Source organism: Balaenoptera musculus, chromosome 19 (genome assembly GCF_009873245.2).
Source record: "Balaenoptera musculus isolate JJ_BM4_2016_0621 chromosome 19, mBalMus1.pri.v3, whole genome shotgun sequence".
Taxonomy (NCBI): Eukaryota; Metazoa; Chordata; class Mammalia; order Artiodactyla; family Balaenopteridae; genus Balaenoptera; species Balaenoptera musculus.
This window is the reverse complement of record NC_045803.1, coordinates 1,408,754-1,428,250: the sequence shown is the minus strand read 5'-3', so window position 1 is coordinate 1,428,250 and position 19,497 is coordinate 1,408,754. Positions and strand designations below refer to the sequence as shown.

General features: G+C 44.9%; 1 protein-coding gene across 1 annotated transcript; it reads right to left on the bottom strand.

Moving 5' to 3' along the window:
* Positions 1–204: 204 nt before the first annotated feature.
* LOC118885180 (zinc finger protein 599-like) lies at positions 205–19,244 on the bottom strand. The gene is made up of 4 exons (XM_036833620.1): positions 19,179–19,244; positions 15,580–15,706; positions 12,643–12,738; positions 205–1,983 (listed from the first exon to the last, which is right to left on the bottom strand). The coding sequence occupies exons 1-4, from the start codon at positions 19,212–19,214 to the stop codon at positions 869–871; spliced, it is 1,374 nt and encodes a 457-aa protein (XP_036689515.1). The 5' UTR covers positions 19,215–19,244; the 3' UTR covers positions 205–868.
* Between the last annotated feature and the right edge of the window lie 253 nt (positions 19,245–19,497).

The following is a 19,497-nucleotide window of genomic DNA, read 5'->3' as shown; positions in this document are numbered from 1 at the left end:
TTGAGGTACGCCGGCTTCTCATTGCGGTGGCTTCTCTTGTTGCAGAGCACAGGCTGTAGGTGCGGGCTTCAGTAGTTGTGGCATGCGGGCTCAGTAATTGTGGCTCATGGGCTCGAGAGTGCAGGCTCAGTAGCTGTGGCACATGGGCTTAGTTGCTCCACGGCATGTGGGATCTTCCTGGACCAGGGCTCAAACCCATGTCCCCTGCATTGGCAGGCGGATTCTTAACCACTGAGCCACCAGGGGAGCCCCTCCATACCTAAGTTTTGACCTTGTTCTTCATTATGCTGGATGGGGATCATAAGCATGTTACTGTCACGGCAACAGAGTTGATATACCTCACCTGTGTGTAATCATGTGTATTTCCCATTCTAAACAGCAAAACCCACGTCTCAATCACCGATGTGTCTCCATGACCCAGGACCCAGGACACTGTGTGAGGTAATGGGGATAAAGGATGGGGTTCTCATGACTCCTGCCCATCATACTAGCAAGAACACAGCAGGCCCCTCTGTACACAGAAAATTAGATAGGGAGACACAGGCCATTAGGGAAGGGGGTCCTTCATCCACTGAAATGCATACCACTCCTGCTCTGGGACAAATAGTCCCAGGTCTCTGTATGGGCCACGTCATAGCAAAGAGCTTTCAGGTGTGGAAAGAAGGTCCCTCTGCTGAGAACCAAGTCATGTTTTGGGAGAGACTGGCCTCCATTTCTGCAGTGCAAGGGCTCAGCTCTAGCTAAAGGTAACACCACAGTCAAGCAAGAACTGAGCATGTGAGGGAGGCCAGGGCTTCTCTTGGGTATGAACTCTCATATGCCAAGGAACATTTTTCCTCTGGCCAAACTATTTGCCACAATAGTTACTTCAGAAAAGTCTGTCCCCAGTATGAGATCTCTGATGTTGTCTGAGCTCTGCCTTCTGGTAAAAGGCCTTTCCACATCTCTTACACTCGTAGGATTTCACCCCACTATGAATCTTTTGATGGGTGGTGAGGGTTGAGCTGTAGCTGTAGATCTTTCCACACTCACTGCACTCATAAGGCTTCTCCCTAGAGTGACACCTCATGTGTCGAGTTACAGAAGAGCTGTCACTAAACGCTTTCCCACATTCTTTGCACTCAGAGGGTTTCTCTCCAGCGTGGGTTCTCTTATGCCAAATGAAATCAGACTGGTGGGCGAAGGCCCTTCCGCATTCACCGCACACATAGGGCTTCTCTCCACTGTGAATCCGCTGGTGCTCCGTGAGGTGTGACTTGCGGCTGAAGGCTTTCCCACACTCGAGGCACACAAAGGGCTTCTCTCCACTGTGAATCCGCTGGTGCTCCGTGAGGTGTGACCTGCGGCTGAAGGCTTTCGCACACTCGATGCATACAAAGGGTTTCTCTCCACTGTGAATCCGCTGGTGCTCCGTGAGGTGTGACCTGTGGCTGAAGGCTTTCCCACACTCGACGCACCCATAGCGTTTCTCCCCAATGTGAATGCTGTAGTGTCCAGTGAGGTCTGCTTTCTTGAGAAAGGGCTTCCCACATTTTTTGCATTTATAGGGTTGTACTCTAGTGTGAATTCGCTGATGTCGAACAAGGAAGTGATTCTTGACAAACCCTTTCCCACATGCTTTGCATCTGTAGGCATTCTTCCCTCCATGAAACAACGGGTCTTCCCTTGATCCACGTGACTCACACTCATGAGAAGCATTTGCTGTAGACACTCTATCCTGTAAATCTTTTGAACACAGACTGTCACATATTTCCAAATCACCACAGTCAGGGTTCACCTTTCCAGGGAGGGTTTTCTTGTGAAGGACTGTTCCTGTCCTCATGTGCCCTCCCTGCTTTTCTGATACTCCTTCTGGTTTCCTGGCTTGCCCCGAAGTAGAAACACTGAAGCCTTCCTGAGTCAGTGACGTTTGGACTAAGCATCCATCAAACAAGGCTGGCTGAGAAGCAGTAGTCTCTGTGGTCTTGGTTTTTGCTTTGTCACCTGAAGGGAATCCAATACACAAAAGACACATATTAGCAATACCAACACAGAAGAAATAAAAATCACCAAGCCAGCAGGAAAAGGAAGATGGAGATGTGCCCCTGATACCTGACACCAGCTGGGTTTTCACATTTCTGAAACTCATGGTTTTGTTTTGTTTTGTTTTGTTTTTTTGCTAGTCCTTGGATTCATGACACCTTTAAAGGGACAGCCTCAAGGAGAATTGGGGCAGGGGCCAGAGAAGGTAGAGTGGAGTCCCCTCCTCACTGTCCAAGGAGAGGGTAATGATGATACTGTGTGTGCTGTATTTGTTCTAAGAAAGGACGTCACGTGGTGCTACAAGAACACTGAAAAGGGGGCATCTAACCCAGCCCAGATGAGAAAAAGATGTCAGGGGAGGATTCCCAGAAGAGGTGTCTTGAGGTCTGAGTTCTAAATAACTAGGAGTAGTTACCAGATACAGAAAGTAAGAAGGCATCACAGCCAAAGGAGACAGAGTGTACAAAGGTGCAGAGTCTAGAGAGAATACTGGATGTCCAGGAAACTGCAGGGCAATGCGAGGATGGTGGAGGTACAGACAGAGATACAGCAGAGGTGGCATAGCAGATTAGTGGGAAAAGAAGGGACTATACAAAATATGCAGCTAAAAAACTGATTTCCCAGATGAGGAAAAAAGTTCTTGCATTTCCACTTCACACCACACAGAAAGTTAATTCCAGATTCGTTACAACTTAAATGGCAGAAGCTAAATTTCAAAATATTTTCGTAAGCAATAGAAAAATAGAATATCTTTTTTACTTTGGTGTAGGAAAAGATTTCCTAGCAAGACATGAAAAGCAGAAATCATAAAACAAAAGATAAATTGACATGACTAAACAAAATATGAATTTCTTTTCACCAAAAGATACTTTAAAGAAAATAAAAATGCAAGCTTAATGCTAGTAGAAAACAACTGCAGCACATATGATGGGTAAAAGATTAGTGTCAGGAATATGTAAAAAATCTGATAAATCTAAAAGAGGAGAGCAACCATCTTAATAGAAAGTTGTGGCAAAAAAATTCATAAACTGACATTAGTAAAAGACAACACACGTGTGGCCACTAAACAAATAAAGAGTTGCTCAACTTTCTTAGTAATGAAGGGCTGCAAAACAAACTACGCTGAGATACTCTTACATCCACTTGACTGGCAACAATTAAGGAGCCTGGCAATATCAGATATTGGAGAGGATATGGGCCAATGAAATCGCTCAGACACTGGAAGTGAAAATTATTATATCCACTTTCAGAAAACAACTGGATAGGACTTCCCTGGTGGCCCAGTGATTAAGACTCCACGCTTCCAATGCAAGGGGCATGGGTTCAATCCCTGGTCTGGGAACTAAGATCCCACATGCTGTGCAGTGCGACCAAAAAACAAAAAAAGAAAAAGAAAACAACTGGGTATCATCTTAATGTTCCAGGCACCTAGTTATCCAAAATTCCACTCCTAGGAACAATATCAGGAGAAACTCCTGGGTGTACCTGGTGGCGCAGCAGTTAAGAATCCACCTGCCAATGCAGGGGACACGGGTTCGAGCCCTGGTCTGGGAAGATCCCACATGCTGCAGAGCAACTAAGCCCGTGTGCCACAACTACTGAGCCCGCGTGCCACAACTACTGAAGCCCGCGCGCCTAGAGCCTGTGCTCCGCAACAAGAGAAGCCACTGCAATGAGAAGCCTGTGCACCACAACAAAGAGAAGCCTCCACTCACCGCAACTAGAGAAAGCCCGCACGCAGCAACGAAGACCCAATGCCGTCAAAAATAAAATAAATAAATTTATTTTAAAAAAAGAGAGAAACTCCTGCACATGTGCACAAGGACACATGTGGAAGAATTTTCACAGCAGCATTGTTTGTAAGAGTGAAAAACTGGGAAAAAGTAAATGTCCAAGAGAATGAATATTCTGTGGTATATTCATGCAACAGCATATTTTACAGCTGAAGAACATGAGTGAACTACAACTATATGTATGATAAATATTAGTAACATAACACTGAATAAAAAAGCCAGCTCAGATGGCTAGAGAATACTCCTTTTATAAAGTTTGAGGAAAAAAAAAAACTACACAATATATTGCCTAGGTATACACACATATATACACACAGGTATGATAAAACAATTTTAAAAACTAATGGATTGGCAAATTCAGGAGGTGGATTTTGGGAGCAGGATATATTAATTTTTTCCCTTTTCCTTTTTAGTGAGTGTATACGTGTATGCTTCTGGGTGAGATTTTGTCTGTATAGCTTTGCTTTCACCATTAGTCCTAGGGTTAGGTCCGTCCGTTTTTTTTTTTCTTTTTTACTTAAAAAATTTTTTTTTCCTAATAAATGTTTTCTTAATAATTTTTTCCTTATTTTCTATTTTTAAAAAAATTAAAAAAAAATTTTTAATAAGTTTTTTCATATTTTTTATTTTAAAAAATTAAAAAAAATTTTTCTTAATAAATTTTCTTCTTAATTTTTTAATTTTTATTATAAAAAATTTATAAATCTATTTTTAAAAATTAAAAAATTTTTTTTCTTAATAAATTTATTCTTAATAATTTTTTTCTTATTTTTTATTATAATACCTTTATTTTATTTTATTTGATCCTCTTTCTTTCTTTCTATTTTTTCTCCCTTTTATTCTGAGCCATGTGGATGAAAGGCTCTTGGTGCTCCAGCCAGGCATCAGGGCTGTGCCTCTGAGGTGGGAGAGCCAACTTCAGGACACTGGTCCACAAGAGACCTCCCAGCTCCACGTAATACCAAACAGCGAAAATCTCTCAGAGATCTCCATCTCAACATCAAGACCTAGCTTCACTCAACAACCAGCAAGCTACAGTGCTGGACACCCTATGCCAAACAACTAGCAAGACAGGAACACAGCCCCTTCCATTAGCAGAGAGGCTGCCTAAAATCATAATAAGGCCACAGACACCCCAAAACACACCACCAGATGTGGACGTGCCCACCAGAAAGACAAGATCCAACCTCATCCACCAGAACACAGGCACTAGGCCCCTCCACCAGGAAGCCTACACAACCCACTGAACCAACCTTAGCCACTGGGGACAGATACCAAAAACAACGGGAACTAGGAACCTGAAGCCTGTGAAAAGGAGACCCCAAACACAGTAAGATAAGCAAAATGAGAAGACAAAAAAACACACAGCAGGTGAAGGAGCAGGGTCAAAACACACCAGACCTAACAAATGAAGAGGAAATAGGCAGTCTACCTGAAAAAGAATTCAGAATAATGATAGTAAAGATGATCCAAAATCTTGGAAATAGAATAGACAAAATGCAAGAAACATTTAACAAGGATGTAGAAGAACTAAAGAGGAACCAAGCAACGATGAAAAACACAATAAATGAAATTAAAAATACTCTAGACAGGATCAATAGTAGAATAACTGAGGCAGAAGAACGGATAAGTGACCTGGAAGATAAAAGAGTGGAAATAACTACTGCAGAGCAGAATAAAGAAAAAAGAATGAAAAGAACTGAGGACAGTCTCAGAGACCTCTGGGACAACATTAAATGCACCAACATTCGAATTATAGGGGTCCCAGAAGAAGAAGAGAAAAAGAAAGGGACTGAGAAAATATTTGAAGAGATTATATTGAAAACTTCCCTAATATGGGAAAGGAAATGGTTAATCAAGTCCTGGAAGCACAGAGAGTCCCATACAGGATAAACCCAAGGAGAAACACGCCAAGACACATATTAATCAAACTGTCAAAAATTAAACATAAAGAAAACATATTAAAAGCAGCAAGGGAAAAACAACAAATCACGCACAAGGGAATCCCCATAAGGTTAACAGCTGATCTTTCAGCAGAAACTCTGCAAGCCAGAAGGGAGTGGCAGGATATACTTAAAGTGATGAAGGAGAAAAACCTACAACCAAGATTAATCTACGCAGCAAGGATCTCATTCAGATTTGATGGAGAAATTAAAACCTTTACAGACAAGCAAAAGCTGAGAGAGTTCAGCACCACCAAACCAGCTCTACAACAAATGCTACAGGACCTTCTCTAGGCAAGAAACACAAGAGAAGGAAAACACCTACAATAACAAACCCAAAATATTTAAGAAAATGGGAATAGGAACATACATATTGATAATTACCTTAAATGTAAATGGATTAAATGCTCCCACCAAAAGACACAGACTGGCTGAATGGATACAAAAACAAGACCCATATATATGCTGTCTACAAGAGACCCACTTCAGACCTAGAGACACATACAGACTGAATGTGAGGGGATGGAAAAAGATATTCCATGCAAATGGAAATCAAAAGAAAGCTGGAGTAGCAATTCTCATATCAGACAAAACAGACTTTAACATAAAGACTATTACAAGAGACAAAGAAGGACACTATATAATGATCAAGGGATCGATCCAAGAGGAAGGTATAACAATTGTAAATATCTATGCACCCAACATAGGAGCACCTCGATACATAAGGCAAATACTAACAGCCATAAAAGGGGAAATCGACAGTAACACAATCATAGTAAGGGACTTTAACACCCCACTTTCACCAATGGACAGATCATCCAAAATGAAAATAAATAAGGAAACACAAGCTTTAAATGATACATTAAACAACATGGACTTAATTGATATTTATAGGACATTCCACCCAAAAACAACAGAATACACATTTTTCTCAAGTGCTCATGGAACATTCTCCAGGATAGATCATATCTTGGGTCACAAATCAAGCCTTGGTAAATTTAAGAAAATTGATATCATATCAAGTATCTTTTCCGACCACAACGCTATGAGGCTAGATATCAATTACAGGAAAAGATCTGTAAAAAATACAAACACATGGAGGCTACACAATACACTACTTAATAATGAAGTGATCACTGAAGAAATCAAAGGGGAAATCAAAAAATACCTAGAAACAAATGACAATGGAGACACGACGACCCAAAACCTATGGGATGCAGCAAAAGCAGTTCTAAGAGGGAAGTTTATAGCAATACAAGCCTACATCAAGAAACAGGAAACATCTCGAATAAACAACCTAACCTTGCACCTAAAGCAATTAGAGAAAGAAGAGCAAAAAAAACCCCCAAAGCTAGCAGAAGGAAAGAAACCATAAAGATCAGATCAGAAATAAATGAAAAAGAAATGAAGGAAACAATAGCAAAAATCAATGAAACTAAAAGCTGGTTCCTCGAGAAGATAAACAAAATTGATAAACCATTAGCCAGACTCATCAAGAGAAAAAGGGAGAAGACTCAAATCAATAGAATTAGAAATGAAAAAGGAGCAGTAACCACTGACACTGCAGAAATACAAACGATCATGAGAGAGTACTACAAGCAACTCTATGCCAATAAAATGGACAACCTGGAAGAAATGGACAGATTCGTAGAAATGGACAACCTACCGAGACTGAACCAGGAAGAAATAGGAAATATGAACAGACCAATCACAAGCACTGAAATTGAAACTGTGATTAAAAATCTTCCAACAAACAAAAGCCCAGGACCAGATGGCTTCACAGGTGAATTCTATCAAACATTTAGAGAGGAGCTAACACCTATCCTTCTCAAACTCTTCCAAAATATTGCAGAGGGAGGAACACTCCCAAACTCATTCTACGAGGCCAGCATCACCCTGATACCAAAACCAGGCAAAGATGTCACAAAGAAAGAAAACTACAGGCCAGTATCACTGATGAACATAGATGCAAAAATCCTCAACAAAATACTAGCAAACAGAATCCAACAGCACATTAAAAGGATCATACACCAAGATCAAGTGGGGTTTATCCCAGGAATGCAAGGATTCTTCAATATACGCAAATCAATCAACGTGATACATCATATTAACAAATTGAAGGAGAAAAACCATATGATCATCTCAATAGATGCAGAGAAAGCTTTCGACAAAATTCAACACCCATTTATGATAAAAGCCCTGCGGAAAGTAGGCATAGAGGGAACTTTCCTCAACATAATAAAGGCCATATATGACAAGCCCACAGCCAACATTGTCCTCAATGGTGAAAAACTGAAACCATTTCCACTAAGATCAGGAACAAGACAAGGTTGCCCACTCTCACCACTATTATTCAACATAGTTTTGGAAGTTTTAGTCACAGCAATCAGAGAAGAAAAAGAAATAAAAGGAATCCAAAGCGGAAAAGAAGAAGTAAAGCTGTCACTGTTTGCAGATGACATGATACTATACATAGAGAATCCTAAAGTTCTACCAGAAAGCTACTAGAGCTAATCAATGAATTTGGTAAAGTAGCAGGATACAAAATGAATGCACAGAAATCTCTTGCATTCCTATACACTAATGACGAAAAATCTGGAAGTGAAATTAAGAAAACACTCCCGTTTACCATTGCAACAAAAAGAATAAAATATCTAGGAATAAACCTACCTAAGGAGACAAAAGACCTGTATGCAGAAAAGTATAGGACACTGATGAAAGAAATTAAAGATGATACAAATAGATGGAGAGATATACCATGTTCTTGGATTGGAAGAATCGACATTGTGAAAATGACTCTACTACCCAAAGCAATCTACACATTCAGTGCAATCCCTATCAAACTACCACTGGCATTTTTCACAGAACTAGAACAAAAAATTTCACAATTTGTATGGAGACACAAAAGACCCCGAATAGCCAAAGCAATCTTGAGAACGAAAAATGGAGCTGGAGGAATCAGGCTCCCTGACTTCAGGCTATATTACAAAGCTACAGTAATCAAGACAGTTTGGTACTGGCACAAAAACAGAAATATAGATCAATGGAACAGGATAGAAAGCCCAGAGATAAACCCACGCACATATGGTCACCTTATCTTTGATAAAGGAGGCAAGCATATACAGTGGAGAAAAGACAGCCTCTTCAATAAGTGGTGCTGGGAAAATTGGACAGATACATGTAAAAGTATGAAATTAGAACACTCCCTGACACCATACACAAAAATAAACTCAAAATGGATTAAAGACCTAACTGTAAGGCCAGACACTATCAAACTCTTAGAGGAAAACATAGGCAGAACACTCTGACATAAATCACAGCAAGATTCTTTTTGACCCAGCTCCTAGAGAAATGGAAATAAAAACACAAATAAACAAATGGGACCTAATGAAACTTAAAAGCTTTTGCACAGCAAAGGAACCCATAAACAAGACCAAAAGACAACCCTCAGAATGGGAGAAAATATTTGCAAATGAAGCAACTGACAAAGGATTAATCTCCAAGATTTATAAGCAGCTCATGCAGCTCAATAACAAAAAAACGAACAACCCAACCCAAAAATGGGCAGAAGACCTAAATAGACATTTCTCCAAAGAAGATATACAGATTGCCAACAGACACATGAAAGAATGCTCAACATCATTAATCATTAGAGAAATGCAAATCAAAACTACAATGAGATATCATCTCACACCGGTCAGAATGGCCATCATCAAAATATCTAGAAACAATAAATGCTGGAGAGGGTGTGGAGGAAAGGGAACACTCTTGCACTGTTGGTGGGAATGTAAATTGATACAGCCACTATGGAGAACAGTATGGAGGTTCCTTAAAAAACTACAAATAGAACTACCATACGACCCAGCAATCCCACTACTGGGCATATACCCTGAGAAAACCATAGTTCAAAAGAGTCATGTACCAAAATGTTCATTGCAGCTCTATTTACAATAGCCAGGACATGGAAGCAACCTAAGTGTCCATCATCGGATGAATGGATAAAGAAGATGTGGCACATATATACAATGGAATATTACTCAGCCATAAAAAGAAATGAAATGGAGGTATTTGTAATGAGGTGGATGGAGTTAGAGTCTGTCATACAGAGTGAAGTAAGTCACAAAGAGAAAAACAAATACAGTATGCTAACACATATATATAGAATCTAAGGAAAAAAAAAAAGGCCATGAAGAACCTAGTGGCAAGATGGGAATAAAGACACAGACCTACGAGAGAAGGGACTTGAGGATATGGGGAGGGGGGGGGGTGAGATGTGACAGGGTGAGAGAGTGTCATGGACATATATACACTACCAAATGTAAAATAGATAGCTAGTGGGAAGCAGCCACATAGCACAGGGAGATCAGCTCGGTGCTTTGTGACCACCTGGAGGGGTGCGATGGGGAGGGTGGGAGGGAGGGAGATGCAAGAGGGAAGAGATATGGGAACATATGTATATGTATAACTGATTTACTTTGTTATAAAGCAGAAACTAATACACCACTGTAAAGCAATTATACTTCAATAAAGATGTTGAAAAAAAAACACAAAAAACTAATGGATTGGGACTTCTCTGGTAGTGCAGTGGTTAAGAATCCGCCTGCCAATGCAGGGTACATGGGTTCGAGTCCTGGTCTGGGAAGATCCCACATGCCACGGAGCAACTAAGCCTGTGCACCACAACTACTGAGCCTGTGCTCTAGAGCCCATGAGCCACAACTACTGAGCCTACGTACCACAACTACTGAAGCCCACACACCTAGAGCCCATGCTCTGCAACAAAAGAAGCCACCACAATGAGTAGCCCACGCACGGAAACAAAGAGTAGCCCCTGCTCACCGCAACTAGAGAAAAGCCCGCGCGTAGCAACAAAGACCCAATGCAGCCAAAAATAAATAAATAAATAAATTTATTTTTTAAAAAAAGTAATGGATTGAACATTTAGATGAAGTGGACCGATTGAAAGACACAACATACCAAAACTAACATAAGAAACAGTATCTGAATAGCTCTACATCTACAAGGAAATAGATTTTGTAATAAGTTACCACAAAACAAGGAATGAATAATAAATCCAAATTATGCAAAATGGTTATCTCTGTGCTGGAGGTATGGGGATAAGAAAGAAAGACTTCAGCTTCAGTGTTGTGGTCCTGAGACTCTCCTCTAGAGTGCCACAAAGAGTAAGGAGATGACACCAAGCACTGATGAGAATGTGGAGCAATGGGAACTCTCATACATGGCTGGTGGGAGTGCGGGATGGTCAACCACACTGGAAATTGTCTGGCGGTTTCTCTTAAAGTTGAATATACACCTATCCCATGTCTGAGCCAGTCCAATCCTGGGTATATGCCCAACAGACCAGCTCATAGCAGTTTTGTTCATGACATCCAAAAAAAGGGTAACAACTCTGATGTCCATCAACAGGAGAATGGATAAACTGCAATATATTACTGTAATGAGATATTACAAAGTATGAAAATATCACACTCCAACTATTTGCAACCACATTAATGACTCTCATAGACATCCTGATGATCAACAGAAGATGGGCAGAAAACATACTATGAAGTTCTGTTTTATCGACTCGAGGACAGTGAAAACTCACTGACGGTGTCTGAGTATTGGAGGTTACCTTCGTAGGTGGTAGTATGGACTAGGAGGGCTCACAAGGAGCCTCCTAAGGTCTGTATCTTGACCTGAATGGTGGTTACTTGGATTTATTCATGTGTAAAAATTCATCAGGTTGGGACTTCCCTGGTGGCGCAGTGGTTAAGAATCTACCTGCCAATGCAGGGGATATAGGTTTGAGCCCTGGTCCAGGAAGATCCCACATGCCGTGGAGCAACTAAGCCCGTGTGCCACAACTACTGAGCCTGCATGCCACAACAACTGAAGCCTAGAGCCTGCACCTAGAGCCTGTATTCCACAGCAAGAGAAGCCACTGCAATGAGAAGCCTGCACACCTCAATGAAGAGTAGCCCCTGCTTGCCGCAACTAAAGAAACCCCATGCACAGCAACAAAGACCCAACACAGCCAAAAATAAAATTAATCTTAAAAAATTTTTAAAAAATCATCAGGTTAAGTCCTTTAAGATTCATGAATACTGATATGTGTCAGTTGCACTTCAGTTTTGAAAAAGCAGAAAAAAATAAAGAGTGAAGGGGATGCATGGAAGTCTAGTGTAGACCTTTCTTCTAAGAATGAAACACCTCCTCCAAGAAGCTGGTTGTACAGATAGTCACACCAATTAGAGGCCATTCTAGAGCTCAGGAAGGAACTAGGAGATGAAAAGAATTCCCAAGAAGGCGGGAGATGTTCCTGGTGCAGGAACTGGTCACAGCTTCAGAGGGAGGTGAGAACAGAAGCTGTAGGCAGCAATCAGATACAGATGAGTCTGAAAGGACTGAGGAAAGAGAAAGAGAAGTAAGCAATCTTTATTTCCAACATGAATTTTCTCATAGGATGAGGCCCCAGCAGCTGGGGAGTGGTGAAGGTTTGGAATAAGGTGAATGGCTGGGAGAGCTGCTGCAGGAGACAGAGCTGGGCGGATGCACAGAGCAGATGAACAGAGACAACAGGGTGTGCAGCATTACGCAGACAAGAGATGACGAGAGAGTTGATAATGGTGGTAATGGTGACGCTCAGAAAGGGGATGGACTCAGGAAATGGATGCGGGGTATAAAATGGACAGGACTTGGAGATGGCTGGATGAGGGATCTAATGATTGTTCAAGGTTGGTTCTGGCCTTCTCAACATCTTGGATGTGACTGGTGTCCCCAGGGAGGTCCCAACAAGAAGCTTCCACGGAATTTCAGAGGCAGCAGTCCCTCCCGGTCTGCATGCTGTAGTGACCCCCACTGCCTGGCTCTTGGCAACCCACCTGAGGAAGAGCTTTGGGAAAAGCCTCTCTTCACCATCCATAGCTTTTGCCCAGGATTCAACAGGTAGGTCAGTTCTGGTTTGGGAACAGGATGCCCTGTTTATGGAGATAAAGGACAAAGGTGTTTTTTAAAAACCACGAGGACCCTCTCTATAGAGTGTGGTATTCAGGACAGGGAATATTTCAGAATAATGGTGCTCCCATGCAAGCAAAAAAAAAGAAAAAAAATGCTGACCTGGATCCTGAAACCAAGGCGCAAACACCAGCCTAGGACAATGTCTACCCAATAGTCTCCATCCTATAGAACCCAACACTGGGCAGGTGTACACCCCACTCACATGCAACCACGGGACACTGGAAAAGTCACCCACTCCTTCTGCAGCTGTTTTCTAATTAATCTAAGTCAGTGTGTCTCACCAAATGACGCCTGATTCTCACCACAGACCAGTTCAAACTAGATCTCTGGGGTAAGGCCTGGGCATTAGTAGTTTCCAAGGCTCCCTGGGTAATTCTGGCACCTGGGAGTAATGAAAGCCCTGGTCTCCATCAACTTGCAAATGGTACCCCCAACCATCAGCAGTCTCAAGCAGACCAGTGACTTAAGTCTGTGGCTCAGGCAGAAGGGACAGCCTTGACTGTGGGAGAAGGAAGGGGTGAACTGGGTGTTCGACTGCTTCAGTTACTGCTGCAGCATCTTGTGGCTGGTGAGGGACCCGGATGAGGCCCAAGCAGACCCGTGCACTGGGAGAAGGAGCAGGAAAACAGAGAATAAGGTTGGCCTCAGTACCTGCCACAGTCCAAAGGCAACTGAGCTGGGATTCAACACCAGGCAGCCCGGTTCCGAAGCCCGGCCTGCTGAGCATCGCACTGGGGAGAAGACGGCTCAGAAGCCCTGTGTGGGGTCAGCAGCTGGGAAAAGTGGGCTGCTGACTTGGGGGGAATGTGAGTGTGAGGATTTAACTGTCGGGGACCAGGGGATGGTGCGAGGGGTCTTCTTGGTGATTCCCCAACTTGTGCATTGTAGGAACCACAAAAGAGGCAGACACGGGGAAACCCACATGGTGATTTGGGTAACTGTGGACATTCCCACAGACATCACCTTTCATCTCCTTTCAGCGTCATTTCACAAAGGAAAGGGCTTTGACCACCAAGAAAGGCAGAGGATTGCATCTCATCACGAAGGGGCATCTTCTAAGGTTGAGCTCAAATGTTAGCATTTTATCTTCCCGAGAAACTAAACACTGCCACGGCTGTGTTTTCCTTATACCGTGGGGCAGGGGAGCCTGCTGGGGGCTGGAGATGCTCCAAAGATGGATCTGGTGGAAGCCACAGTAGTCGGTACATGAGTAAAACATGCACTGGGCATAAGACTGTGCATTTTACTAAAGTAATAACATTAAGAATGTAATAATATCACTGAATAATATATAAGAGAGTTTAAATTATCACAATAAAGTATTTTGCTCCAAAATCTGATTGATTCCTTTGGGCAGGAGGTCCCCAGAGGGGAGAGAACTGGATTCAGAGTCAGGCAGCTTCAGGAAAACCCAGCACCTCACAGGATCCAGTGAGCAGAGCAGGGCAAGTGCCTGGAACAGGCCTGACGCAGCATCAGTGCTCGGGGGACATTAGCTGTGACTAATTGTTACTAAAGGCTTTTCTTCCAACCAAACCTCTTAAATCAATTTCTTCAAAAAGGGAATCTCTAATCACTCTAGAAAAATGGGAAAACATTTCCCTTGCTACAAATAAAAGGTTACCATCAAAACACAACAATGAAATCAAAATAAGGTGATTAAGTCCAGAGAGCTCATCAGCCTGCTCAGGGTGTGAAAGTTGCAGGCCGCTCCCTCTGCTGAAAGGGAAATCAGCAACGGTCATGGGTGGAAGGCAATGAACGAAGCATGAGCTGAGACATTTTTCCTGCCATGAGTCAGGAGGGAAACAGCTTTCTCAGGGTGTCCATCAAAGCCATCTGGTGATACTCTGTGTGTCCTCTAAAATCATCTGTGGTCCCAGCAGAGAGTGTGGGGAGGCCGGAGGAAGGGATGGTCATACAGACACTGAGGCCAAAGAAGACTTCCAAATGATATTGTGTTGTTACAAAGATGATGGGCGGCATGGATGGCAGACGCCTCCTAGGGACCTGCCTGACTCTCCCCCTTCTTGGAGAATCAGTCCATCATCCACGACCCTGCTAACTGGGCAGTGGGGTCACCTGACCCAACCAGGTTGGGCCGGTCAGATTCCCCTCATGGGAATCTTTCATAAGGGTCCCAGGCTGAGCCTGGGCTGAGTGCTGGAGCGAGAGGTTGTGGGAAGTGTGGGCTCAAGTGGTCACTTCCTGTCACAAAAACACCTACACAGGGGAATTCCCTGGTAGTCCAGTGGTTAGGATGCTGCACTTTCAATGCCAAGGGCCCAGGTTCAATCCCTGGTCCCACAAGCCACACAGCACAAACACAAACAAACAAACAAAACACCTACACAGAAAATGCATGACAGAAACACGCAGAGAAAAGTAGAGATAAGAAATTTGAGGGTCTCAGAGAGCAAGGACTGAGATGCCCACTTCTACCCAAAGCTGTTGTGAAAAGAGAGTGACACGAGCAGAGCCACAGAGAGAAGCCAGGAGGAAACCCAGAGCCAGGGCACAGGCACACGTTCCTGAGGACAGCTCCTCAGGACATACTGTTCCTGGGATCCCCGCTTCCTTCCATGAGGGGGACCATGCTTCTTGCCCGATGATCCGTGGTGGAGACAAAGGGAGAGCAGGCAGGAGAAGGCGAGGCCAGAACATGGCAGGGGCAATGGAGAGGAGGGTGGGCAGCTCCAGAGAACTTCTCCACCATCCGGGCCTTAAGAGAGAGGATGGAACAGAGAAGGAGGCTGCAGGTCTCCCCCCCGAACCCCCATGGAGGTGAGGAGAAGCCTTACCCAGTGAGACCAGGAGCCTGTAGGTCACCAGCATCACCTTCTGGTACAGGGTCCTCTGAGCTGGATCCAGTAATTCCCACTCCTCCGGGGTGAAGGTCACAACCACATCCTTGAAGGTCACTGGTGCCTCAAAAGTCAAATAGAGTAGCATCATGCGCTTTGGGGCTGTTGGATGGGATCAGAGCCTGTTTAATTTAGGTGTTGTCCTTCCCAGCCTACTATAGTTGGGAACACAGGCTCTGGTGGCCAATGGACAAGGTGTGAGTTTCAACTACTTGAGAGCTGTGTGACCTTGGGCAGGTAACAATGTCTCTGAGCCTCAAGTTCCTCTTCTGTAAAGCATTCTGTATAATAACAGAAACTAACTCTGAGGAGGTGGGGGGATTGAATGAAATGAAACATAACCACAGTCCCTCAGAGCAAATCAAGGGCCCAGTGGAAGCCCACTGTTACCATTGTTGTTTTTTCTTGTTTTTTGCTATATAGCAGGTTCTTATTAGTTATCTATTTTATACATATTAGTGTGTATATGTCAGTCCCAATCTCCCAATTCATCCCACCCCCAACCATTGTTTCGTTATGATTATTTTTCCTCTTTGCTCCTCAAACACCCTGGAAAATCCCAAGCATGATCCCAAGCCAGATCCCAAGCATGTGGGTGCAGCGGGTACTTTAGCTAGGATTAAAAAGACCAGGAGGGACTTCCGTAGTGGTGCAGTGGTTAAGAATCCACCTGCCAATGCAGGGGACACGGGTTCGAGCCCTGCTCTGGGAAGATCCCACATGCCGCGGAGCAACTAAGCCCATGCACCACGACTACTGAGCCTGAGCTCTAGAGCCCACGAGCCACAACTACTGAGCCCATGTGCCACAACTACTGAAGCCCGCGCACCTAGAGCCTGTACTCCTCAACAAAGAAAAGCCACATCAATGAGAAGCACACTCACAGCAATGAAGAGTAGCCCCCACTTGTTGCAACTAGAGAAAGCCCGTGCGCAGCAATGAAGACCCAACACAGACAAAAATAAATAAATAAAAACTAAATAAATTAATTAAAAAAAAAAAAGACCAGGACCTACCTCAATGAAGAGGTGGCATTTGAGCAGAGGCCTGAACAATGCACAGGGAGACAGTGTTCCAGGCGGAGGGGACTACAAAGGCAAAGGCTGGGAAGTGGGTAAGAGCTTGGCAAGTGGAGGATGGTGTAGCTGGGAGGGCAGTGAGCCGGGGAAGGATGGGAGGGGAGAAGGACACACAGACAGCACAGAGGTAGTCAGAGGGACAGCTGCAGCGGGCCATGGTGGGGGTTTGAACTGATTCTAAGTGTAATGAGCGCCCACCAGCTCTCCAACCAGCTACTGAGCCCCTGTTCCATACAGGGCTGGCCCTGTTCTAGGTCTAGATATAGAGCAGCAAACAGCGATGCACAGATCCTCAACAAGTAACTGAGCAAGACAATGTCAGATGGCCCTAAGGGTTCTGGTGACAAGAAAAAAAGAGTGGGGAGATTAGAGAGCCTGGGGGCAAATCCGGAAAGGCCTCTCTGAGGAGGGGCCACACGACTGGAATGAAGGAACAAAAAGCAAATACACAACTCCTGATGGTGACTGGGGTATGACAAGAGTAAACAGGGTCACATGCTGGAGAGAAGCCTGTGGCCTGCTGTGTGTTGACATTCAAACGCACACCACATTCCCACACAGCACCACCACCCAATCTTTAATGGACTCACTTTTCACATAAAAGGAAATGTCTTAAACAGGAAACTGAATTTACTGCTGTAAATGGCAAGCCAGCTTTGCATACTGTAAACAGATGGCAACTGCCAAGATGAATCCAGTGACTTCCCTGGCTCCTAGCCTGCCCAAGGGTACTCCTAGCAGAGGAGCAGTGATTCCAAAAATATTGCACCCACTGTGCCTTGGTCCACAGGCTCTCCCTCTCCCTCCAGGCCTCAACTGAATACAAGACCAGATTCCCCTGGGTGAGTCCCTAAGATCATCATAGGACAAGGGGCTCTGCTCCCTGAAAAGTGTCTGGAGTTATGCTACCTGGTTGGATACTGGGGAACACATATCACACATATGCCCTCTCTGATCACCTCAAGCCGGGGTAGGAAATGTTAACATTCTCATTAACCCCAAGAGATGGGAGACAAGGGCAGCGATGACACTTGCTCAAGGTCACAGCCCTGGGAAGGGCATGGACAGAATGTACACTGAAGTCTCCACGCTGTTGCTTGAGCTCTTTCCTAAGGCTCAGTCCATTCAGATGGTGCAGGTACAGAGGGGATTCTGAGACGTCCCATTTCTCTCTCGCTTGTACTGCCTTCAGGACAAAACCAGGGAAATGGCCTCCTTGGACCCTAGAAATCAGAGTAACGAATAGCCCAACTAGCATTTCCTGAGCATTCCTGGGTACACTGTGCTGCATTCAGTGGTTTTTCACTCCCTGCCCCACTCATCTCTCACAAGGACCCCAAAGAGAAGACGCTGGGATCAGCTCCATTTCACAGCAGAGGAAACTGAGCGGTCAGGACGTAGCAGACTTTCCTGCTACTGGGCAGTGGCAGAGCCTGGAGCTGCACCCAGGCTGTGGGCTCCAAAACCTGCTTTGCACACCTGCAACACACACTTGGGCTGGGAGGATGGCTGAAGACACTACGTGTAACGGGGAGCTCCATGTATGTGTGGGGGTTGCAGGGAGTTCCCTCGCTGCTGCTGACTCCACTCATTCTCAAGCCTGCTCTCCACTTGACAGCTAGAGGAAACCTATTAAAACCTGGATCAGATCCCTTCCCTCCTTGCCTCCAAATCCTCTATCGTTTCCATCAACCCAAAAAGAGACCCCGGGACTTCCCTGGTGGCGCAGTGGTTAAGAATCCGCCTGCTAATGCAGGGGACACGGGTTTGAGCCCTGATCCGGGAAGATCCCACATGCCGCGGAGCAACTAAGCCCGTGCGCCACGACTACAGAACCTGCGCTGTAGAGCCTGAGCGCCACAACTACTGAGCCCACGTGCCAAAACTACTGAAGCCCGCACACCTAGAGCCTGTGCTCCACAACAAGAGAAGCCACCGCAATGAGAAGTCCACGCACCGCAACGAAAAGTTGCCCCCGCTCGCCGCCACTAGAGAAAGCCCACGCGCAGCAACAAATACCCAGCACAGACAAAAATAAATAATAAATAGCTAAATAAATAAATAACCAAAAAAAAAAAAAACCCCAAAAAGAGACCCCGTTCCTCACCCTGCCATTCCAGACCTGACTTCTGTCTCGCCACTCTGTCCCCAACAGGCAAAATGGAGATTCGCAATTCCACCCAGCTCAGCCTCACCTCCCAGCATTTTCACCTAGTGGTTCAAGTGCCTGGGACAGCCCTGCACAGATCATCGATTAACTGAGTTGGGAACTCTTCCATATCAACCCTGGCCTGGATTCAGGGCACTAGTCTGGGACTGACTGACCGGCCTCCACGGCCCCCAGACTCAAAGGCAGACTAAGGGGAAGTGAAGAGACCCAGGACAACTTCGCTCTATATGGGGGCGCCGGGATAATGTGGCTGGAGGTCCAAAGGGCCTGAGGGGCCATCCACTCACCAGTGCCGGGTCTGTCTGTGCCTCTGCCGCGGCCATGAGGCCCTTTCCAGGGACCTGGGCCTTGCAACGCAGGAGACCAGGGAGGGTCCCAACGGTTCAGCTGACGCCCCTCCGCTGCCTCGCCCACCCTCAGCCCTGCCTCCGTGAAGGGAGGGGAGGAAGCCTCTTCCTGAGACTTACTGGACCCGGCCCTCGAGCCCGCTTATGGCTCGGGAGCTGCGTGCGATCCCGAGGACAGACGCAGGCGCAGCCAATACAACCGCCACGAGAATGCCGCCGTAAGTCTCGCCCGACGCGGGATCCCAGTCCTGCACAGTCA

Coding starts and splice junctions, on each gene's coding strand:
- LOC118885180 (XM_036833620.1), bottom strand. CDS start 19,214: ATGGCCGCGGCAGAGGCACAGACAGACCCGGCACTG. Junction 15,707..19,178: donor CACAGACAGACCCGGCACTG/GTGAGTGGATGG, acceptor TTGACTTTTGAG/GCACCAGTGACCTTCAAGGA. Junction 12,739..15,579: donor CAGGCTCCTGGTCTCACTGG/GTAAGGCTTCTC, acceptor CTCCATAAACAG/GGCATCCTGTTCCCAAACCA.